Source organism: Lasioglossum baleicum, chromosome 14 (genome assembly GCF_051020765.1).
Source record: "Lasioglossum baleicum chromosome 14, iyLasBale1, whole genome shotgun sequence".
Lineage (NCBI taxonomy): Eukaryota > Metazoa > Arthropoda > Insecta > Hymenoptera > Halictidae > Lasioglossum > Lasioglossum baleicum.
Window position 1 is genome coordinate 5,692,751 of NC_134942.1, and position 24,501 is coordinate 5,717,251.

Sequence of the window (24,501 nt, forward strand, 5' to 3'; positions counted from 1 at the left end):
GTTGACTTGTACTACTGAAATTCGTGCCACCTCCTCCGATATCATGTTTTCCTAATACAAAAGTCAATTTTCGAGATTTTTAAAAATTTTCGACCGTCTGGCTTGTCGTTGACTTGTACTACTGAAATTCGTGCCACCTCCTTCGGTATCATGTTCTCCTAATACAAAAGTCAATTTTCGAGATTTTTAAAATTTTCGACCGTCTGGCTTGTCGTTGACTTGTACTACTGAAATTCGTGCCACCTCCTTCGGTATCATGTTCTCCTAATACAAAAGTCAATTTTCGAGATTTTTAAAAATTTTTCGCCCGTCTGACTTGTCGTTGACTTGCACTACTGAATTTCGTGCCACCTCCTCCCATATCATGTTCTCCTAATACAAAACTAAATTTTGGAGATTTTCGAAGAATTTCCTCGAAAATTGATAAAGTATTAGGAGAACATGATACCGAAGGAGGTGGCACGAAAATCAGTAGTACAAGTCAACGACAAGTCAGACGGTCGAAAATTTTTAAAAATCTCGAAAATTGACTTTTGTATTAGGAGAACATGATACCGAAGGAGGTGGCACGAAAATCAGTAGTACAAGTCAACGACAAGTCAGACGGGCGAAAATTTTTAAAAATCTCGAAAATTGTCTTTTGTATTAGGAGAACATGATACCGAAGGAGGTGGCACGAATTTCAGTAGTACAAGTCAACGACAAGCCAGACGGTCGAAAATTTTTAAAAATCTCGAAAATTGTCTTTTGTATTAGGAGAACATGATACCGAAGGAGGTGGCACGAATTTCAGTAGTACAAGTCAACGACAAGCCAGACGGTCGAAAATTTTTAAAAATCTCGAAAATTGACTTTTGTATTAGGAGAACATGATACCGAAGGAGGTGGCACGAATTTCAGTAGTACAAGTCAACGACAAGTCAGACGGCCGAAAACGTTTTAAAACTTAATGTTTGTCGAAGTATCAATATTTGTCTCTTTCCAAAAATTTCGAAGATGTTAATCTAATTCTACTATCGAATACTAATGTACAGGGTGGGGGAAAAAAGAACACATCCACTGTTGTATGTATAACTTATATTCTTTATTTAACTAATAAAATTACAATATTGATTATTTTATTTGATTATTAGTGAATATCGAGTATTTCGTGGTAAGATAAGAAGTTCCCTGGCAGGAATGCAGTGACGTAGGTACGCATAGAGTCTCCGTTCCCGCCATAAGTGACGCTGTAGTTATTACTCGTGGCGGCAAAACGCTCAAACAATTAACCGAACTTACCAATTGTAAGTACATGAATGGTGGCGCCACGTGATAGTAAATTACCGATGCTGGATAAAGTAGTTCTACTTTATCGACACAGATAATGCCACTGTAGCTCATGTTTATCATCTGTCGGAAATATCGACAAGTTTGACGGTTTTGTCACTACTTGGAATGGCGCTGTACGGAAGTTTGAACGAAGCAAATAATTCTTGCCGAAATTCACGTTCTACCTTATGGGAAAAACGGCACGAATCATATGATCAGTATATGAAATATTAATTTTATTTCAAATTATATAATTTTCTACACAACCTGAATTCTTAAATATTGTAAAATGCATACGAAGTCTCTATGTATTATGAACATCTAATTATATTTCTATTTGTCGCCTCAATTAAACGATTTCCACATCTTCTAGTCTTGAAGTCATATTGCTCGAATATTAATTATCCGAACATTTGACTATTCGCTTAATGATTTCCATCCATAGTATTACACTTGCCTTCCATTGTTCAGTCCTCACTGGTCAAGGACAGTTGAGTGATGTAGAAATCGAATTGCTCGCACATAAACTGCTCCCCCAATGAACACGGTTAATTGCGCTTACACCGGTCTTAGAAACATGGAAACAGACATGTTTATTTGCCAAAGACGAGGAACGTAGGGTGCAAACAAGCCGGCTAACAGCTCCGACCAATGGCGGATAAGAAATCCGTATTTTTCGGCACAGTCGTAGGTGGACCAGTGGTAAATGCTCGCCTCGGAACGAAATTTCGCCGGTTGCAGAGACGGGATAAATTTGGAACACTCATCTCGGACGAAACGCGGCTGTGTTTCACGTATCCGTGGCAGTTTCGCGTCGAGGATCGTTTCTCGCACGTCGCCATCGCGATGTCAATTCTGACGAGCCAGTGTATTCATTCTTTAAAAAAACGCGAAACCAACTGAGTAAACAATTCCGACAATCTTCTCTGTCGTTGCATTCACGAAGCTCATCCGCGACGAACAGAAATAATAATAATCAGCCATGGGATCGATGGCGACGAGAGAGAAACCGAAAACCGTACACGTTTCACGCGTTCTCCTTTTGCAATAAATAATATATTATTGAAGAACTGTTAGATTATGCTAGATAAGTGAAATAGTGTAGAGAATTGGGGGAAACAGGTGCACAATGTGGCTGTGAAAAGAAATCGAAATATTAATAAAACAGTAATGACCAGCCATGGGGGTCATTCGTGACGACAGAGAAATCGAAGATCGTATATGTTTCACGTGCTTCTTTTACAAAAGATATATTAGCTAATTGTAAGTGACATAGTGTAGAGAATTGTGGCTGTGGAAAGAACTCGAAATATTAATTAAATGCTAACAATCAGCCATGATGTTCCAAACAAAAATCCTTTTTATAATAAATGTTATACTATCAAAAAACTGTTAAGATATGCTGGCTAAGTGACGTAGTGTAGAGTTTCGACATTTGGGGAAAATAGGTGCACGATGTGATTGTGGGAAGAAATAAAAATATTAATAAAAAATTGTTGATCAGCCACGAGATCGTTTGCGACGACAGAGAAATCGAAGATTGTATATGTTTCACGTGCTTCTTTTGCAAGGGAAGATGTTTTATTGAAGAACTGTTAAGATATGCTTTCAAAGTGACGCAGTGTCGAGGATTCTAGGAAATGAGTGCAGAGAGTGGCTGAGGAACGAATTCTAAGGTTCAGTGGCTCGAATCGGATAGCAGGATGCCGCCGCGGCCGCGACCGGAAGCGTTCGATCTAATGGTGGAGACCGAGAAACCGTCTAAGTGCATCAGTTTCCTTCGGTTCCTCTGGAAATTCTTCAGATGCGTTTTCTCCCACGTGTTCCTGGTCTCGCTGGTCGTGCTGTACTGTGTCATCGGCGCTTATGCGTTCGAGGCCCTCGAGGCGGCCCACGAAAAAGAGGTTTCTGCTTCTTCCGTTGCGTACACGAAATAATTATAACAATATTCGAATTATAACAATATTCGAATTATTAGAATATTCAAATTATGAGAATATTCGAATTGTAACAATATTCGAATTATGAGAATATTCGAATTGTAACAATATTCGAATTATAACAATATTCGAATTATTAGAATATTCAAATAATGACAATATTCGAGTTATAGCAACATTCAAATCATAACAATATTCGAATTATAACAATATTCGAATTATAACATTATATTCTAATAATAACAATTGAATTTTGCTGTCTGAAGAGATGAAATTCCATGGAAATGATTTATTTTGTTCTCTTTAGCCCCCATTTCAATTGCCAAAGTGTATATGTATTAACACTAAACCTACCACCACCGGTTGAACTGACCGGTACCAGACTTTTTATCTTACATTTATTGAAATAATAAAAATGATTTAATAAAATACGTTTGTATAGAAATCTTTAGCGGAGCTAAATAAAATCAGTCTCGTTAAAATCAATACGCATTCGATGTACATCTTTCCGATAAATAAAATGTTGAGTTTCTTAACAATTCATTTACATTTGATCTGAATTTTTTTACAAAAACCTACTTAACCCCTTGCCTTACAACATCGTGTGTGACACGCGATGAAGATTCTGAACACATTCTGATAAAAATGTATGTTCATAATTTCCATTAAACCGAAATAATATTCTATTTTGGTTTTGTTAATATACAGCTGTTGGGGAACGTATAGGCACACAATTGATATCAATATTCTCCAGTTGTAGGAAATTACGATCTACAAAAAAGTTCTAGTCACTAAAACCGTAAAACACATCGTAAGGCAAGGGGTGAAAAATACTTTATTTGTAAAGGGTTGTAATTGACTCGATGAAATTGAAAAATTAGATGATGTCTCGTTTGGAAGAGCGGCGTTCAACGTTCGATTGTTTCTCTTCCAGATCAAGAAGAGCATCAAGGGCATCAGAGGAGACGTGGCGGAACACCTATGGAAGATCACGAAGGAGGTGGATGTCCTGATTCGCGAGAATTGGACAGATAAAGCGTTACGCGAATTGAAGGTGCAGTATAAGTGGGTTACGAGCGTGCCAGAGTTTGTTTTCGATGCGCGCTGACTATTCTTTTTTTCGCAGGATTTTGAGAACCATCTGGTGTGGATGATGGAGAAGGAGGGCTGGGATGGCAGGGAGGGCGAGGACGACATTCAATGGACGTTCGCCGGGGCTTTATTTTACTCGATCGTGGTGATTACAACAATCGGTGAGTATTTACGGCCGGTCATTCTTCACCCCATTCTTCAATTTTCCATTTACGGAGTACTTTATTGACGGTCATTTTTACAATTGACGCCTCGTGCGAATATTTCTATATCTAATAACACTGTCCAACACCAAATTTGTTCCACAATTACTGTTGGGCGGTTCTTATAGAGTTTTTTGCTCCGATTCCGAATCTGTCCTTAATTTTTCTCCTAGACGCACAGTTGTTGAGAAACATGGCTTTGGCCATAGCATTTGGACAGTGTAATCAAAGATTCTTTGGCCTTTTCTCGAAGCTTTGAAGAGACTCACTTTTCATTTCGTTTTTTATCGGTACAACAAATCTCTTGTAAATCCTGCTGTTTTGTCGCAGCCTTACAAATAACTAGTTACTATTAACTTGAGTGCAAAAATGATATACATATATATTCCTATCACACTTAATAAATATAGAAATCCTTACAGAAGTAAATAAATTCGTTGTCTACGGACATCGGACGCTTTATCTAGAATCTAGACACAAAAAATCAGTCACTCTTTTCAAAAAAAGAAACAGAACAGTTCCGGTAACGGAAAGCTACGGGGAATTCAAGCTTTCTCGTCGTTGCTCGTCTCGGTCTCGTTTTTCTTCAAAGATCGACTGTAAAAGTCGTAATCGTCGTAGTCGTAGTTTTGTCCGTAAGGGTTCCCCTGAGGTCTAGGATACTGGTTATAGTTTCCTCCTGGATACTGGTAGTTTCCAGAGGGGTATCTGTTCCCGGCGTTAAAGTTGCTGGGAGGTCTTCGATTACCATAATAATTCGGCGATTGAACGAACGACGATGGTCCGTATTTGTTCGGATAGCCCTGGAACAGAAAAAGAAAAATGTTCTTCACTGTTTTAAATATTATCCATCCAGTTTTTCTATGCATGTATAAAATCCGCAATGTTTCATAATCAATACATACATACACCACCGTCCATAAGTATTTGACCATCTTCAGAGTTTATCGAAAATATACAAAATATATCTAAAATACAACATTTGCCACAGTATTTCTTTTATACACTCATATAAAGGTAATAATTAATAATGCAGATAATATTCAACATCAATTACTGCGAATAAAAAGACGATAAGAAAAATTGAATGAAAACTGGTCGAAACTGGTTTACTATTTCCAAGAGGAAACATTAAAAAAGCTTGTTGCTAGATTGCCTCGAATTGTAAACGCCGTCATTGCCCAGCGAGGTGGATATATGTATTGATGAACGAAGTACTTAATAACTAGACTGCGGATGTTTATGCAATTTTCAATGTTTGTAGAGAAATTCTAGGAAAGTGGTACCAAATAGAATTCTATTTTCATTGGTTATTACCAATGGAACCAGACTTCCGATTTTATGCATTTATGACAAAAATGGGTACGTACAATTTAAAACGATGGAGGTATTAAAAAGATTTAAGGCCACCAGTGCATTAGTTTCAGCTTGATAAGATAATTAAAAGAAGAATGAAATTGTTATTTGGCTCCTGTGTCCTGCAATCAATGCAAACATTTTTTATTTTGCATAAAGATCCGCAGTCTAAGGAACAACATTTGTAGATGCAAAATAAATAAAAATCGTACTAAATTCTGTCGAATTTGATATTCCAGCATTTTTTGAACATTTTTACAAACCATAAACGCACAAAGATCCGTGGTCTATTAATAACTTTCATCTATTTACTGGTAAAATTCTTAACATAATGCATTATAATACACTTCTATGTCAATCATATACATTCATATTCATTCTACTTCAAAGTAATTTAAGTTATAAGGTTGATATCACAAATACTTATAGACGGTAGTGTACATGCGATTATTATGGAACAGTTCTCCTTGGAGGAATAACAAATTTAACATAAATTCTTCCACGAACCTGCTGCGGAGGATAGTATCCTCCTCCAGAGGGGCCGTTAACCAGCGCCGGGTATTTTCTGCTGCTAAAGCAGCAGTACTTCTTATCGTTCGAGCAGCTTCCCTGCAAATAAGAAGGATCGAAAATGTCGGAGGAAATATATCAACGTCGAACGTGGAGCCGTTCGAGAAGCGACACTCACGAATTTTAGTCCAGTCGATGGACAGTTGAAGCTGTATCTGCATCTGCAAACGTCGAGGTCGCGGTATCGGGGATCATTTCTGATCCAAGGTGGCACATAACCACCGTCGAACGAGCCGTCGTCTGCTCCTCCATTGTAGGGAGGTCTACGATACGAAAAAAACAAGTCAAAAATACTGTACACCAGGTTTTTACCTCGAAAATGAAACATTCGGTAAACTTTATTTTACCGGACTCAAAATTTCTGCTTTTCTCCTATAAATTATTATGTATTTGGTATGTAATTCAGTAGATTTGTATCCGGGGCGGCTGCAGATCGAGTTTCGATCCTGTAGGATCAATGGTTCAGGAGTTATGATTGCTTAAAGTTGAGCAATCTGCAGTGTTTTTGACAGGTAAGGGCGCTGCCATATTCGTTTGTAGTGACGACCGCCAGCCGCAATTTGGTCGAAACTCGAATCATTTCAACGAAAAAATTATTACATTAGTTTTGTTCACAAAAATCAATTTCTTGCAAAATCCTGAGGTCGTAGACAAATTTTGAGACCAGATTTGAAATCAGCGTGAAAAAACCTACGGGAAATGACGTATAGCATGTTCAAAGAAAAATTTTTCCGCGCGTGGTATTGGAAAAACCACAATTTTCTTGACTTGTGCAAGTTCAACGAATTTTCTCAACGTTGAAAAACGTTCTTACCATAATCTCCCTATTTTTCCCATATTCTGCGTAGTTTCAGCTTTAATTTAAAAAAATTTCATCGCTCTACCTCATTTCTATCGAAAGTTCTTTGATTTTGAATCGAGTTTCGATCAAATTGCCCACTGTGCGCCGGTCCAACCAACTCGGTAAGCGGCGCGCGGCCGTCACTACAAACCAACATGGCGGCGGCCTTACCTGTCAAAAACACTGCAGATTGCTCAACTTTAAGCAGTTATAACTCCTGAACCATTGATCCTAGAGCATCGAAACTTCGATCTGCAGCCGTCCCGGATACAAATCTACTGGATTACATACCAAATACATCATAATTTACAGGAGAAAGGCACAAATTTTGCGTCCGGTAAATTAAAGAGCAACCGAAACATTACTTACACATAGAATATTTCCATTCTCTATGATTTTTTTGAAATTTCATGGTTATAAAATTGACATAATACCTCGTACAATACTTAAATATTTAGCAATTGATTCGATACCAACATATTTAATTGTGTAAACAATATTTTGAATAAAGTAATTTTTGTGGCGCCTCTCAGAGTCACCACTCGAGTGCTAAGGGTTAATATTGCGCAATCTCGTTACGTGTACGTAACGCATTGCTAATAAATATGTTACAAAGTATCAATACGAGCCACGTAGAACCCAAGGAACGAAGTTATTGGATTGGAATACAACGAGATGATACAAATACCTTTTTACAATGCCAGTTGGCCCGCCAGGACCGACAAGAACTCCATTGTTGCCAGGATACGATGCCGGCACAATGGGTCTACTATTAGGACCGTAAGGTCCGCCATTTTGTGGTCTAAATCCTATCAAAGGTCTCTCGTCCAAGTCCTCCAGGTTCTCGTTTACTAGATACCTTTAATTTAACCACAGAAATATCACAGGACTTATTAGCCAACACGAGTCACATGTCAAACGAAACATAACGCAATCAATTAAAATGTAAATCATCAATTGTTAATCTAGTCTTTCAATCTCGGGTGATAAGTGGACTGCGGATGTTTATGCATTTATAGTAAACTTGAGTAGATGAAAATCAAAATTGTTAAGAAATTTAAACAAATTGAAAATGTCAATCCTCAATTAAGACTTCTCTTTTAAAATCATTAAGGGAAGAAATAACGTTTTATTTAGTTTCTGTTTCTTGCAATCTATGCAGACAATTTTTATTTTGCATGAAGATCCGCAGTCCAAGCTTCAAGTTGTTAAAAACATATTTTGTTCGACACATGCAAACCTTTAAAAATTTTAATTGAACAACTTTATATTGTATTAGGGGTATACATATAAATTTTAAATTCTCATTTACACATTTTAATATTTTTAATTTAACGCTCACCGTACCGCGGCCGCTTTCATATTTCTTATTTTATAATTATTGGAGTTACAGGGTCATTAAATAAATAAATTTCGTCTAAATAAATTCAGTCTTGTCATTATTACAACACAACGCGCCAGTGTTAAAGCGTATACGAAGTTCGGCGTTGCTTTGATGATTTTGGTCGATATCCAAGTAGTTTAGAAAGCGTTCGAACGTAAAACCGGAAGTACTAGCTACTAGACACACCTTGTTTGATCGGCTCTTTTTTCACTGGGTTGATCTTTGTCTTTCCAAACCCATTCGTCGTCTTCGGCGTTGATCGCGACGACAACGCAACAGACGATGATCAAGGTCCTCATGGCAATGGCAGGTTCGTTCGATAGTAGTCAATGGTCTCTAGAGCTGGTCAGCTTCTCACAGTCGCCGAATATCAACGGCACACGACTAAACGAGAGTGAAAGTGAATCCGCGTCTTTATATATGCACCGTGGAAAGGTGAACGCACCGGTAGGCTCACTTCGAGGCCCCTTCGATAGCAATCTCGAATCAACAGCGTTCGTATGGGGTGATTTACCCTTTAACCAATTAGCACTTTGACCATTAACAGCCTCCTATACATGACGTAATGTTTCGCGTGGGTTTCCAGTTAATTTTCATGTTTGACCCCCTTCCGAAGCTATGTCCAATTTTAGAATCTGAATCTTGTGAAGTATTTTGATGAAAATGTACTTTTACAGGTTTACAGGCACTTCAAAAAATAAATATAATATGAAATCAATTTTCATGTTTCACCCCCTCTCGAAATCATTTTTCGTGTCCCCTCTGTATATTGGGTTGTTGCCAATCTCCAATTTTAGAATGTGAATTTTATGAAGTATTTTGATGAAAATGTACTTTTACAGGTTTACTAGTTCATTAATAAATAAATGTAATATGAAATGAATTTCTATCCCCTCTGTATATTAAGTTTTTTCCAACCTCCAATTTTAGAATGTAAATTTTCTGAAGTATTTTGATGAAAATGTACTTTTACAGGTTTACAGGTTCATTAATAAATAAATGTACATAATACGAAACCAATTTTCATGTTTCACCCTCTCTCGAAATAATTTTACGAGTCTCCTTTGTATATTAGGTTGTTGTCAATCTCCAATTTTATGAAGTATTCCAATAAAACTTTGACTAATGTAAAACCAAGTTTCATGTCTGACCATTCCCGAACAATTTTTTCCTTTTTTTTTTATGTACTAGTTACATGTAAAATGTCCGATTTTTGAATGCTATAACATGGTGAACATTTAATAACGTGGATTTTTATGCATTACAAAGTACGTATCAATTTGCAGAGATTGGGATGAAATGAAACCTGGATTCCCTCATGGATGGTTGCGCGAGGATCGAAACGGAATAAAATGCTGGCTAAATTATATTAAATTTTTTATTGCGTCGAGTTTGAAACTATCGACATCGTGAACATGTAAATTCCAATTTTATTAATGAGAGGAGTCCAGTGTACCTCTGAATGTAATAAAGCAGAAGTTTTTATTGAATACGTATACAGGTTGTCTCAAAATTCCTTCAACATCCGGAAATGGGAGGTTCCCGAGATCATTTGAAGCACGCGTCTAGGTCGCGCTCTGATTGGTCCGTGTTTTTCGTTAATAACTACTTGGCAAAGCCGCGGACGCCATTTTTGCAAAGGAAAATGTAGCTTCAAATAATCTCAGGAACCTCCAATTTCCGGATGTTGAAGGAATTTTGAGAAACCCTTTATATCGAATGAAACGAAAATTTCATGTATTCATGATTCTTCTAAACAGTGCTCTGCAATTAGAAAGCATGTGTTCTTGTATTTATAATTTTTCTGAACGGTGCTCCGCAGTTGGAAACGTACATAGCTATCAAATGAAAAAGAGATTTTGATAAAAAGTTTGATTTGATCTTGATCTTTCAATTTCGCTGTCGACGACGCGGAAGTATCATTGAGCCAAGGTGGATGTCGAAAGAAGAATCAAAGATTCTCTATGTCGAAAGAGCATGTGTCCGTAAGTCCGCCGAGGAATCGAAAGAAACACGCGGTACAAACTTCAATATCGTGTCTCCTTTGCTTCGGAACTTCCTGGAGATCCACTCTCGCAAGCTCGCATTACAAAAGTTTTCGCAATTTCTATTTTTCCATACTTTGCGCATCGGACGGCCCGCGGAAGAGGGGCCGATTTCTCAAGAATAAATGGTTGGATGGAATAATTTAACGAGACGGAAAAAAAGGTGTACGACGAAAAACGGACAAGATAGACCGTATCCGGCGGATAAGGACCGATCGATCGGACACAAAAGCGGAGCGGATGTTCGACCGTCCAGTCTGATTTCGGAATGCAACTCGGTCACGCGTTATGCACCTCCGGTGCATCCTCCTTGCCCTCGTGATAAGTCTGCTTGAATGCGCGGCCATTTTGACGTCGAAACAGCCATTAACGTCTCAGTTTATCGTTCATTATTGTTCCTCCGTCGTTGGTTCAGACACTCAGTCCCATTGTGCAAATAATAATACACAAGTTCGCCACAATTATTCGCATAGGAGAGTAAACAATTATCATAATCGCATTCTTATTACCAGACTGCGGATCTTTATGCAAAATGAAAACTTTCTACCTGAATCGCTACAAGCTGTGGTGAAATAAATATTTAATTTCTTGTTGAATATATGTCTAATAGGTTGAAACAAATATATTTAAATTCTTCAAATTTTTTACTGTCAGAAATTAGACCTACTCATTTTTATCACGAATTCCGCAGTCTACTTATTACTATTGATAGTTTATAATTAGACTGCGGATCTTCATGCAAAATGAAAACTTTCTACCTGAATTGCCACAACCTGTGGTGAAATAAATATTTCATTTCTTGTTGAATATGTCTAATAGATTGAAACTAATTGTATTTAAATTCTTCAAATTTTTTACTGTCAGAAATTAGACTCATTTTTATAATAAAATCCGCAGTCTACTTATTACTATTGATAGTTTATAATTAGACTGCGGATCTTAATGCATTTATGAAGAAATTGGTTGGGAAAGAAAATCGGTTGTATAAAACGGGAAAAGATTTCAAAAATTCAAGAATGCTGTAATGTTGTTTTTAATGTAACAAAGTCGTTAAGGGATCAAATCAATGTTTATATCATTCCTGCTTTCCCGATGAATGCGTAACAATTTTATTTTGCATAAAGATCCGCTGTCTGTTTATAATACATATATTCGACCAGAGTTGGGCAAAAATTTAATCAACGATTGACGAATAAATTTCTACTTCAATCGTTAATCGCAATTAACAATTAAGCTCCTACTTTAGTCGTTAAAAAATTGCGGTTAACGATTAAATACTTATTAATCGTCAATCGGATAATTGATTAATGATTAAGTGCTGAAATTTCGAAATGAAATACGGAATCAAACGTTTTACTGAGATATATTTCTGTTGATACTCCATCTCCATCATTTTTCGATGATTTCTTTTTCTAATCAACGATTGGCGATTAACTTCATCAATCGATTGAATCGATCGTCCATTTTTCAATGGTTACCTTTTTTAATCGTACACATTAATCAATCAATCATGGTTAAAATTTTAATTCATAATACTCTGTACTAACCTACAAATAGGGCCGGCCATCTGGGGGGTGCTGCGGATGCTATGCACCGGGGCCCCGCGATTGATAGGGCCCCAACATGATCAAAAACTAAAATAATGTAATTTTTCTGAAGTAATTAATATATTAGCAAAACAAAATCACGCGTTAAATAAACATGCATTAGTAACATATGTTAAATGCTTTCGGCGCAACGGTTCGATCGTTTATTACTAATTATGAAGCAATTTTGCTAATTATCAAACAAAATCAACGTTTCGATCCTAGTTTGGAGCCTTTTCAAGATTTATTTGAAGTTTTTAGCCATCCATGATAAATATGTTTCTTCGTTTCTTGAAAAGGATCGAAACTAGGATCGAAACGTTGATTTTGTTTGATAATTAGCAAAATTGCTTCATAATTAGTAACAAACGATCGAACAACAAATACGATCGATAGAAGAAACATATTTATTAGTAATAAATCATTGGTTTGTAATTTTTTTTACTTTACAAAAAATTTAGGGCCCCAAATGGTTTCTTGCACCCAGGCCCCTTTACAGAAAAGGCCGGCCCTGCCTACAAAGAAGCGTCAGTTCAAAATTATTGCTTTACAGACAATGAATCAAAAGCGCTCGGTCAATTATGATTTCAGATTTTCTGCTCCAAAGTGACATATCGAACCCATGACAAATATTCCTAGAAAAATGGATTCTCTTTAGCCATCGACGACAGTGACACAGATTAATTAACCCGCTGACCGTGTAAAACGAGTTAACACGTGATCGTGACGCGACAGTGTCTGAAAATAATTTTTCCTACGCATCCCACGTTAGAGTTCCCGTGTTTAGTGATTCACGTGGAGGAACCTTCATTTTTCAAATGTAGTGACATCATATTTAAGCAGAAACGGCGAATGAAAGACGGGCGGGAACACGAAATGCAATAAACGCGTTCGTGCACGCGATACGATACGCAACAGAGAGCCACGTGGGTGGCTGTTACATGGGAACGGCTCTTTCTCGTGGCTGTCCTTCGCTCTGGGAAAATCCCTGGCCCGAAAGAAGGGGAAGCGGACCCATTACCGGTGGTTCTCTGGCCTCTTTCTTTAAATAAAATCAAGCAGCATGTCGTAACTCCATCTTGCACGGAGTTACGGTGTTTCCCGAAGGTCGTCTGCATTGTTTGCACGCCATTAGGACCGGACAAACATGACTGAGGCTTCCCTCGTCGAACAGACAGCAACATCCATTACATCTGGCAACCACAAGAGAACCTAATCGCGAGGTTCTTGAACTCCTCTTCCTATGCAGAGTCCGGCTCGGCTATGATTTCAACAACGAAAATAATTGAGACAGCTCGTAGTGTGGATTCGACATTTTTCAACTTCGTTCCAAGAAGAAAATTTAGTTTATTTTTAACCGACTTCGAAAAAGCAGGAGGTTACTCAATTCGATCTGTATGTGCCTTTTTTTCGCTTTTTTCTATGTATGTTCACCGATTACGCAGAGATGGATGGACCAATCGGAACGAAAACTTTTGCATCTTGTAGAGTATGTTCCCGGGATGGTCCCGTGCAAAAAAATGTTACATTTTTCTATTAATTACGATTTTATTTGCGAAAATGTAGGGTGGTGATACCGTTGTGAACTCCGCTGAATGTTAGATTTTAGGAACAGTAACGACGCGACATCGTTACTGTTATCGATTGCGGCTTTCAGATATTTATAAATTACGATTTGGAATGTGACGGCTGACAGAGATAAAAAGTGTGAAATAAAAAAAATTTAATAAAAAAAAATTAAACCGATTTCAAGAAAACGCACTAAAAAGTATAAAACAGTTTCCACTTAATTTATGTGAATACAGACGAATTTAAATACAATACAATCTTTTCGGAGGCGGCGCAAAATTGAAAATTTTCGATACTGGAAATTACGAAATCAGCAACATCTGTCATTTGGAAAATTTTTAATTTTTGCGCCGCCTCCGAAAAGATTGTATCGTATTTAAGTTCGTGTGTATTCACATCAATTAAATGGAAATTATTTTATACTTTTTAGTGCGTTTTTTCGAAGTCGGTTTAATTTTTTTTTATAAAATTTGTTTGATTTTAATAAGAAAAATAAAATGGCTGGTAAATCTGGAACACACAGAAAAATCTCTGTGCACCCTACAAAACAGGATAACTTTCTGAAATTCTGCAAGCATTAATTTGCCAGCTGATCACTTTGGGAGTAACGTGTACAACAAAGGCTCTTCTTCAACGTCGAGGCTAATGCAATATCGGCGGGCATTTTTCTTTCGAAGAGTTAAAAGACGGTTTCCGCTTGCCGGAACAGCCGCGAAAAGGTTAATCGACAAGACCGCCACGCGAGAAGCCTAGAAATCGGGAAAACCGTGTTACCGGGAGCCGTAACTTCCTCTCCCTCGCGGAAGAAAAGTGAATTTCCTCAGAGGGTGGGAATGGCGACGCCACTGAAAATGACCTTGATCATTGAATTTTCTTGCCGGAGAGACCGTTTGATCGTACCGGCGCGTCCCCCCCATCTTCGAAATAAAATTATATGGGGACCGAGTGGCCGGCCATTTTCCCTCCTATCAAAGATTTCTGCTCGAAGCCCGGGCTTCTGATACGATTTCCTTCGTCTACCCCTTGGCGATCGAACGCGAGCATGTCTGTAATTTCTTCATCGCGCGAATCGGAGCCACTTTTATCGAGGACTCTTGGTATTTCGTGAGAGAACGCCTTGGCAATTTCGTTACGCTCCTCCCGAACCGTTTGTCGAATTACTGATTATTCATTCCGTCTGTAATTTATCCGTTCGCTACCATCATTTGCCCATTACAGGCACAGATACATATTTTTAAGATCGTGATCTCTACTTTTTCTTCGCGATTGCGACCAATTAGAGAAATTAATCACACATTAGCTAGTAAAATAATCCTTCTGACGTCTGAAAAAAACTCGAGCTGTTGGGTCCAATTTTGAAAAAGTTATTCGTTTTTAAAATATGTGTTTTATGTTAAATTAAATAACCATAGTAACTATACAGGGTGTCCCAAAATTCGTGAAAATTCCGAAAGGGGATGGTTCCTGAGACCATTTCAAGCGACATCTTCCTTTGCAAAAATGTTATCCACGGCTTTGTTTAGCAGTTATTAACGAAAAACACGGACCAATTAACAAAAACACGGCGCGCCAATTGTCTATTGGGCGACTGGCAACTCGCGTCTAGGTCGCGCTCTGATTGGTACGTAGTTTTTCGTTAATAACTCCTAAACAAAGCCGCGGATGCTATTTTTGCAAAGGAAAATGTTGCTTCAAATGATCTCAGGAACCTCCCAATTTCCGGATGTTGAAGGAATTTTGAGACACCCTGTATAAATCTACTAATTCTTCAGTGATCGATGACTATATCATACCAAGCGATAAGGAACTCGCAACCGGAGTCAACTCTTCTTTTTCAGCTGCCATCTTGGCGGATTGCGGAGCACTGTTTCGGAAGATTATGAATCCATGAAATTTTCGTTTCATTCGATGTATAAATCTACTAATTCTGCAGTGATCGTTGACTAAATCTACTAATTCTTCAGTGATCGATGACTAAATCATTTGCAAAGATGTTGAAGGATCGGACATACCAAGCGATAAGGAACTTGCAACCGGACGGATGTAGGATTATGCTAATCGCAAGAGCCACTCGATGGTGGAATCTAGACGACCTTGACCCAGACTAGTAGATGATTCCGCGAGACGCGGAGAACGTCTTCTCTCAAGGTCGTTGCGAAATGGCTAGACTGGACCTCGGATGCCACTTCCCAATATTAACCTTGCTTCGAACGCCTCTCATGGACTTTACCAGCTTTGTTTGCTTAGTAATTTACACACTACACAACCTCGTCTTCCCGACGGTGCTTCGAAACTGTTCTGAGGGCGTTTACCTTCTGGGAATCAAGGTCAACTCGCTCTCCTCACCAACAAATTAATAGCAATCCTTCCTCGGCGCCACTGTGACCTACAGATCGAAGCAGTCCGAAATTGAAGCTGCACACAAATCACTAAAAATAACTTCTTCGTTGAATATTTTAAGTCCCTGGTACTCTGGAAATGTTTTTAAACGCCATGTTTGGAAATCTATTACGGGAAAACTAAATGATATCGAGCAAAAAGACTTTGTGCAATATATTTCGACATTATTCGGTATTTTAGACAAACTTTTGTTGTTTACTAATTGTTTATATTTTAGAAAATCAATCTTTAACACTAGAACTACCGAACCAGTCAAAATGATTGGTTCCAGATTTTTTCTTTTAGAAATATTAATATTATAAATATGTTTCTCAGAGAAATATTTTTAGTGAACTTCTTTACTGAAGCGCATACTTAAACAAAACTCAAACGAAATCCTAAATAAATGCAATTTTGTCATTAATATAAGGCAATCTATGCCAATTGCGTTTAGTTCTCGGTAGTTCTAGTGTTAAGAAAGCCTGAAAGTCCAGTAGTAATTCAGTTCGCTGTTTTTGTGAAAGACGTAATTTGCAAAGAAGTGAATTATTGATATTTATAGACGCGCATCGATGAGATTCTGTGGGAGATTTGTAATAGAATAAGTTTGTAAGAAAATGAACTGTTTAAAAAGCGGTTGACAAGCAGCAGCTTGAAATATTCCGTGTTCTATGGACCTTCCGGAGGTGGTCTCAAAGCAGACTGTAGAGAAATTCTTTCGGCCAACAAAATTGCAGAAGGGTCGTTGACTTTCCCCAAAGGCGTCTCATTTAAATTCCCGGTCTGAGACGCACTCGACAATTAACTACACTTTACGCAACCGGGAAATTACGCAAGGGTAATCGAGCGTGCTCTCGGTCGACAGGGTACGGCCACATCGCTCCGAAGACCAAGAATGGCAAAGTCGTGACCATATTTTACGCCATCTTGGGGATTCCCCTGATGCTGCTCTGCCTCTCCAACATCGGAGACATCATGGCGTCGAGTTTCAGGTAATTAATACCTCCGAGACACGGGTTCGCTCTTTTCGACAAATATTTTACCAAACGGCGTCTCTTTAACAAATCATTTTATGATTCAGTAATTTGATAATCCAGAAGAAAAATTCGTAAATGACTAACATCATGCTGTATTAAACATGCAAGTCTACAAACAAAATCGTTTGATACATTAAGAAAAATAATAAATCATGTTTGACGTTCTCCAAATTGATTAATCAAGTAGAGAAGTTCGACAATAACTAACATGATAATATTTTAAACCATGCAAGTCTACGAAAACATCGTTTGATACATTAAGACATGTTTGACGTTCTCCACATTGATTAATCAGGTAAAGAAGTTCTACAATGACGAACATTATGCTAGTAAATGTTCAACTGAATGTATCTTTTCACATTCTGTTTTCGTTATTGTATGATTGTGATTGAAGTTGTAATATTTCAGATTTCTTTATTGGAGAGTTTGCTGTTACGTGTGCACAAAGCCGCCGAAGAAGAGGCGACCGAGGCCCCATTTCGGCCGATCTTATTCTGTGAGGCAGCCAGGGTAACTATCCTCAAAGTGGGTAATCTGACAACGATATACACGGTAATGTAACGAGGTTGAATTTCCGGTAGACGGTACGGCGGAAGTAGGGGTGGCTTTCGACGGTCAGTAAGAATCAGTCAAAGATCTGCAGACTCGGCCCTGGGCCTGTCCGATTGTATGACGAGGTCTTCGTTCTCCGATATGGACAGCAAGTATGGCACCTTCAAGTTAATGAGTCTAGTCAGCCGAATATACATATGATCTGTTTATTTTGAAAGTGGCCTAACTCCATTTTAAATTGAGATATTTAAGAGTTTGCGTTTCAATGAAATTAAAAATATACGTACAGGATACCAATGTATCACACTCCTTAAATCTAAGAGAGTTAAATTTACAATTCCTATTAAAATAATAGCAATTATTAAGTGAATAATATGTGTCTTCTTGCCAAAAATGGACTTGGGCCACTTTCAAAATTAACAACTAGATTTGTCATAAAATTTGAAACAGTCCAAGTCCATTCGGTATAATTTAAAAAGCTTCAAATTGAAAAAACAATATTCAATTTATTTTATATTCGTCAAACAACTGACAAATGGACTTGGGCCACTTTCAAAATAAAAATTTGTATCATTCTATTAACCAGCTAATTTCCTTTTCACAAAATCTGTGTCATTTTAAATGTACTAGTTACAATTTGCTTCAGAATGAAAAGATAACGTAGAAATGTAAATATTAAAATTGCTAGCTCGATTTTTCTCGAAAATGGACTTGGGCCATTTTCAAAATTAACAACTAGATTGGTCATAAAATTTGAAACAGCCCAAGTCCCTTCGATATAATTTAAAATGCTTCAAATTGAAAAAACAATATTCAATTTATTTTATATTTGTCAAACAACTGACACATGCCCTCCGGCCAAAATAAAAATTTATACCATTCTATTAACCAGCTAATTTCCTTTTCACAAAATCTGTGTCATTTTAAATATACTAGTTACAATTTGCTTCAGAATGGAAAGATAACGTAGAAATGTAAAATTGCTAGCTCCAGTTTTCTCGAAAATGGACTTGGGCCACTGTCAAAATAAACGGCTCATATCTTTCGTTGGAATTTTCAAATTGAGCAGAATATAAAACTAATTTTCCAGTCTCTTGTACAGTTGATTTCAGCACACGTTTCTAAATATCCTTTTTTTATTCCGACGTAGGTACAATTCCCGACGTTACGAGGACACGGAGCAGAAGCGTCTGAGTCCTTATTATCGTGCAGGAAGCTCGAGTCTCAGTCCAAATATAGGATTCAAATCCGCAACGATTTCTCGATACTCAGACCTGCCTGTCGAGCCGTCGGGAACAACTGCAGGTACTCGAATATTCCCATATTCCCTCGTTACTTTTTAATATTGCAACAATTCCGAACCCACTCCACCATTTTCACTGTAAAAACAAGACCAGAAAAATCGGGGACACCTCCGCACAATTTTTGTTAAAAGAACCAACACGTTGAAATAACAAATTACCTACCGGAAATTATCCTGTAATTTTTAAACATTTATTAATAGCAGTAACGATGTAAATCATGAACCAGCAGGCTAGTCTCGCTAACACGTTCGAATAATTTATTTCAGGATCGTTTTATATGCATATGTATAAAATTATATGTATAAAATTACGTGCCAGTTCGTTAACGTTAAATAATTCCCATTGTCTCTCTAAATAAAGAACAACTGAAGATACTCGAATACCTCCGCGTCCTCTTTTCGCTACGAACACAGTAAACATTGCGAGAAGATGAGGAAAAAAGAAACTGAGGTCGCGCCGCACAGTTTTCCCCCGGGAAGAAACGCTTTCTCTAATTAACGATTGCATTCAGCCAGTCCCAAGATGACACAATCGCTGGACAGACGATTGTTAATGAACCGTGCGCCCAACGACACGGATCGTTCCTCGGTCCTGTGCAACAAATACGCCCTGAACGATCTGGAGAACGAGTTGCAACAATGGCAAACTTCCGGGAGGAACGGAGGTAAATAGTTCCGATTGCATTCTTCGCTTTTTCCTTTTATTTCCTCGGCTCGAGTTTTGTCTTGAACAGGGGAAATAAAAATGTTTTACAGGTCGGGACACTCGGGGCGATAAAATGTTCGGGGCAATTGTTTAGGAATGTAATTTACGGGCCGTTTAAAAATAATGGTTTCCTCAAGATGCTTCGAGAACCGTCGCGAAAAGCGAGCTATGTTCATCTTGAAATGTCGAACGATGCGATCGATGCCTGTAGCTGTTGCAGAAATTGATCGTCGAAGGATATTTTGAAACTAACCCTGTTTATTGTAGTAATTAGATTGCCGATTTTATGACATTTTTTAATGGACTCATTGTAGAATGGTATTTTTTTAAAATTAGTGACCGACAACTCGAGAAAATTGCAAGAGGCAGAAGCAACAGAGAATGGCGATCACGTCGAGAAGCAACCCCCATACTCTTCAAGGTCGCTGCCAAGACGGTGTCTGTCCGTCGAGGGTGCCACCACGAATTACAAAACGAACCTGACGCCTCCTGTGCGATCGTCCTCTGCTTACTCGGAAATGGAAAACTGGAGGAGACATCCTGCTTCTAGAGCCAGGCGCTATAGAAGCAATTACCCCGTCGGTGAGGCTATAAAAATTAATATACAGCGCGGTGCATAACTTGCGGTCCACTCCGACACCTGACAAATCACGAACTATTCAACATATTCAACTATTCAAATGCTTCCCTTCTTTATGCAACCTAAAATGTTGAAATCCTTCTCAGCAGTTTTATCTCGTACCAGTGTGTACATATATAGAGACTATTTTTATTTTCATCGTCTATACAGTTAGGAGCAAAATTAATCACACACACTTTAAATCAGAATAACTTTCTTATAAATCGACTAAACGACTTCAATTTCTAGGCTAGAAGAATTAGTTTAGTAAATGACGTCTAAAAAATACGTTGAAACAATGCATTTGGTCGGAATTGTGAAAAACGATAGCAAAAATCGATTTTTACGACTTTCAGCTAATAACGAAAATTTAAAAGATGCGTTTGGTCAACTTGCATAAACTATATATATACATATACGCTCCGAAAATTTCATTGAAATCGGTCAATTGGTTTACAAGTTATAAACGATCAAAAGTGGTATGTAAAAAGTCCGGAAATCTTGAAAAATTGCAATTTTTACCATTTTGAATCGTTTGTAACTTGTAAACCAATTAACCAATTTCAATAAAATTTTCAGAGCGTATATAGTTTATACAAGTTGACCAAACACATCTTTTAAATTTTCGTTATTAGCTAAAAGTCGTGAAAATCAATTTTTACTATTGTCTTTCACAATTCCGACCAAATGCATTGTTTCAACATATTTTTTGGACGTAATTTACTAAACCAATCCTTCCAGTCCATTCATAAAAAAGTTATTCTGATTTAAAGTGTGTGCGATCAGTTTTGCTACGAACTGTAAATAGAATATTCTCTTCGAACAATGCAAGGTTTTTCGCGTTCGAAAAATTGCATTCAAAGTATGTTTATGAATATTTCGTGGTTTATTTTGCGAGTCGGGTATTGTGCGAGGCACAATGCGTCGACCATCGATTTTAGAAGGTCCTGTATGTTTTATGAAAGTCCATTTTCAGCTCGTTCATACAGGCGAGACACACTACCCGCGGACATAATGCAAGCCACGGGTCTCCCCATTCACAGACAATATTACGCCGACGATTTTGATTCGGATTATGAGTATTATACGACCGCCGAAGACGACAGACAGCCGATAAAACCGGTGCCTATTTGGCTGTGCGTGTTCCTCGTGGTCAGTTATATATTCGGTGGTGCGTTCCTCTTCAGCGCCTGGGAACAATGGCCGTTCCTCGATTCCGCTTACTTTTGCTTCATCACGCTCACCACCATAGGTACGGTCACATCAGTAATTATTTTCGAATATTACCAGACTGCGGATAAATTCTCTGCTGCTCTCAAATTCCATCTACTCATTTTTGTTTAATAATAACTGGACTGCGGATCTTTATGCAAAATAAAAAATGTTCGGCATTGATCGTGGGAAGCAAGAATAACATAAAAATTGATCTCACTCCTTAACGACTTTGTTACATTAAAAGCAACATTACGACATTTCTGAATTTCTTAAATGTTTTTCTATTTTATATTTCACTTAATCAATTTCTTCATAAATGCATAAAGATCCGCATTGTAGTAATAACGTCCTAGAGTTTCTCAAATCTTGAACTATTTCAAATATCTTTATCATCTTCTAGTATCAAATATCTTTATCATTGTCTAGTAATCAATAATTACTAGACTGCGGATCTTTATGCAAAATCAAAATTGTTCGCATATATTGCGAGACACAGGAGCCAAATAGAAACCTCTTACTTTTTTTAATCATCTTATTAATCTGAAACTAGTACACTGATGTCCTTAAATCTTTTCTTGTTGTCATGAATGCATAGGATCCGCAGTCTAATTATAATTACAGTTCGAATTGCGTTAAAGGCGAACCGTGTACGTCACCGTCGCGTCGTTGTGCATGAGAGAGTGCGAGCATCATCAAAAGGATCGATGATTTATGGCGTTTCAGGGTTCGGCGACTTCGTTCCAGCGTACAAGCTCGACGCGCACAAAGGGATCGCGGTTTGCTCGTTGTACTTGTTATTTGGGATTGCTTTGCTGGCGATGAGCTTCAATCTGGTGCAAGAGGAGGTCATCAACAACGTGAAGAACGTCGCGAAGAGCCTCGGGATCATCAAAGAGAGTGACGACGAGGAAGAAGCCGACTCGTACGACGCGTACGACGCTGAATACAACGACGAGGTCGACAACGAGCTCGAGGACTGCGTCCTCGATACCCCTCGATGTCACTCGATGCCGAGGAACGCTCGCGGAATCTCCGTCGCGTAGAAAACCCGCCCACGCCCCGAATTTTTCTTTTATTTACCGACAACCACCCCCCTCCGCCCTTCACTCCCTTGTTCCCGACAACCACCAGATTCTCTCGGGGATGCTCACTTTATCCCATCGAGACTGTATTTACGAGATTCGCTGACACTGGAACTACCAAATCCGCCAAAATGACGGGCTTTACGGGCCTTAGCTCCCGTTTATTCCATCCAGAATTACCCCTGTGTATTGCCCGATTGATTCAATTGTTAAGGTCAATTTTGAAAGGTGCCTTTGGTGGAATAGTGTTTAACCCCTTGACGTATATTAACGAGTCACGCTCGTCTGGAAGATTTTAAACGAAGCCTAACAAATATGAACGTTACGCGTTTCTTTTTAGATGAAATAAAATTTGATTCGCTTAATCAATATTTAAGCATTAAAATAAAGGTAGTCATACGAGAAGAGTATAAATTTTCTTTTCTCTTCTACGACATTTTTGGAGATAAAGACGTTCTAATCACTGTAACTGTAAGGAAAATGATACGGCAAGGGGTTAATGATTTGGAAAAATTGGAAGCGATGTTACTATATTTCAAGCTTGTGTTAAATTGCACTTACTTATTTTTCTAATCCGTAAATTAATCGAATCTGTTTCCTATATTCTGAATTTTAGGTCTCTGTATCTATTGATATTTTATAATGGAGAGGGATAATATAAGTATGTAAGTTTGCGATCAATATATTATGGATTTTATACGTTCGTAGCTGTAGAACTCGGCGAAATCGAATAATTAATCTAGTCACACCTTCATCTCAACATCGATTCAATAAAACGTTGGATAAAACTCGATCATGATTATTCATTCCCACGTTAATGATTTTATTCTTCGTACAAACCAATCAACGAGAACATAAATTTACTGTAAACGTCCTCGATCCAGGGTCCAGTGATGTACAATTCAGAATGATCGTTGCAAATATCACGAACGAAAAACAAAACGAAGGGAAGAACATCATCATCTCAACTAGAAAAAAAGAACTTTTTAAAAACCACGAATATATTAATTAAAATCCACTAAAAAGGAGAAAATAATTTTTTCCTGGTTCGCCATAAAATACCGAATCCAGTTAAACGATTAATAATATTTTTCCCCAAAATTTTAAGCGATTAGTTCAAAATCTGTTTTGTTGTAAAATTAGTTTCGGAATAGATAGAAAAATTTGACATATCAATTTAAATAAAATCATGACATTAGTGACTATGAAAGTGAAAACGTGGAGCACCCACGAAGATTACGTCAATTTAGTTTACTTAAATTTATATGAAATTTTTCTATCTATTCCGACACTAATTTTATAACGGAAGAAATTTTGAACTAATTGCTTAAAATTTTGGAGGAGAATATTATTGATCATTTAACTGGATTCGGTATTTTATGGAGAACCAGGAAAAAATTATTTTCTCCTTTTCAGTGCATTTTAGCATAAGCGTGGTTCTTAAACAGTTTTTGTTATATATATTTTATTTTCTACTTTTATTGTCAAGATTGGACTATGGGAAGTGGTTTAAAATTCGATTACAAGATTTGACGCATGCAACAACACGTCGAGTCGCTATAAGCGTGGTAAAATAATCAAATTAAACGTAAGAGAAATAAACAAAATTTCAACTAAAAATCGTATTCTCTCACCGTTCCACATTTCTGTTAAAATCCAAAGTTCAATCTCGAATGACGACACAAGTATCACTCTTTAAACATTCTCTGTT

General features: G+C 37.7%; 2 protein-coding genes across 2 annotated transcripts; one reads left to right on the forward strand and one right to left on the reverse strand.

Moving 5' to 3' along the window:
• Window positions 1-1,960: 1,960 nt before the first annotated feature.
• On the forward strand, window positions 1,961-23,742 carry Galene (potassium two pore domain channel subfamily K member galene). Its single transcript, XM_076438031.1, has 11 exons — window positions 1,961-3,215; window positions 4,186-4,305; window positions 4,378-4,504; window positions 17,142-17,268; window positions 17,722-17,823; window positions 17,895-18,017; window positions 19,016-19,170; window positions 19,681-19,833; window positions 20,211-20,456; window positions 21,470-21,745; window positions 22,432-23,742. The coding sequence occupies exons 1-11, from the start codon at window positions 3,015-3,017 to the stop codon at window positions 22,749-22,751; spliced, it is 1,950 nt and encodes a 649-aa protein (XP_076294146.1). The 5' UTR covers window positions 1,961-3,014; the 3' UTR covers window positions 22,752-23,742.
• LOC143215699 (uncharacterized) lies at window positions 4,422-9,081 on the reverse strand. Its single transcript, XM_076438044.1, has 5 exons — window positions 8,884-9,081; window positions 8,002-8,172; window positions 6,591-6,735; window positions 6,410-6,511; window positions 4,422-5,349 (listed from the first exon to the last, which is right to left on the reverse strand). The coding sequence occupies exons 1-5, from the start codon at window positions 8,994-8,996 to the stop codon at window positions 5,092-5,094; spliced, it is 789 nt and encodes a 262-aa protein (XP_076294159.1). The 5' UTR covers window positions 8,997-9,081; the 3' UTR covers window positions 4,422-5,091.
• Window positions 23,743-24,501: the final 759 nt, after the last annotated feature.

What these genes read in the sequence shown, in the direction of transcription:
- Galene (XM_076438031.1), top strand. Translation starts at nt 3,015, where the DNA reads ATGCCGCCGCGGCCGCGACCGGAAGCGTTCGATCTAATGGTGGAGACC. An exon ending in AAGCGTTACGCGAATTGAAG is followed by an intron (nt 4,306 to 4,377) that starts GTGCAGTATAAG and finishes TTTTTTTCGCAG; the next exon opens with GATTTTGAGAACCATCTGGT. An exon ending in CATCACGCTCACCACCATAG is followed by an intron (nt 21,746 to 22,431) that starts GTACGGTCACAT and finishes ATGGCGTTTCAG; the next exon opens with GGTTCGGCGACTTCGTTCCA.
- LOC143215699 (XM_076438044.1), bottom strand. Translation starts at nt 8,996, where the DNA reads ATGAGGACCTTGATCATCGTCTGTTGCGTTGTCGTCGCGATCAACGCC. An exon ending in AAAAGAGCCGATCAAACAAG is followed by an intron (nt 8,173 to 8,883) that starts GTGTGTCTAGTA and finishes GTTAAATTAAAG; the next exon opens with GTATCTAGTAAACGAGAACC. An exon ending in GATACTATCCTCCGCAGCAG is followed by an intron (nt 5,350 to 6,409) that starts GTTCGTGGAAGA and finishes TTTCTGTTCCAG; the next exon opens with GGCTATCCGAACAAATACGG.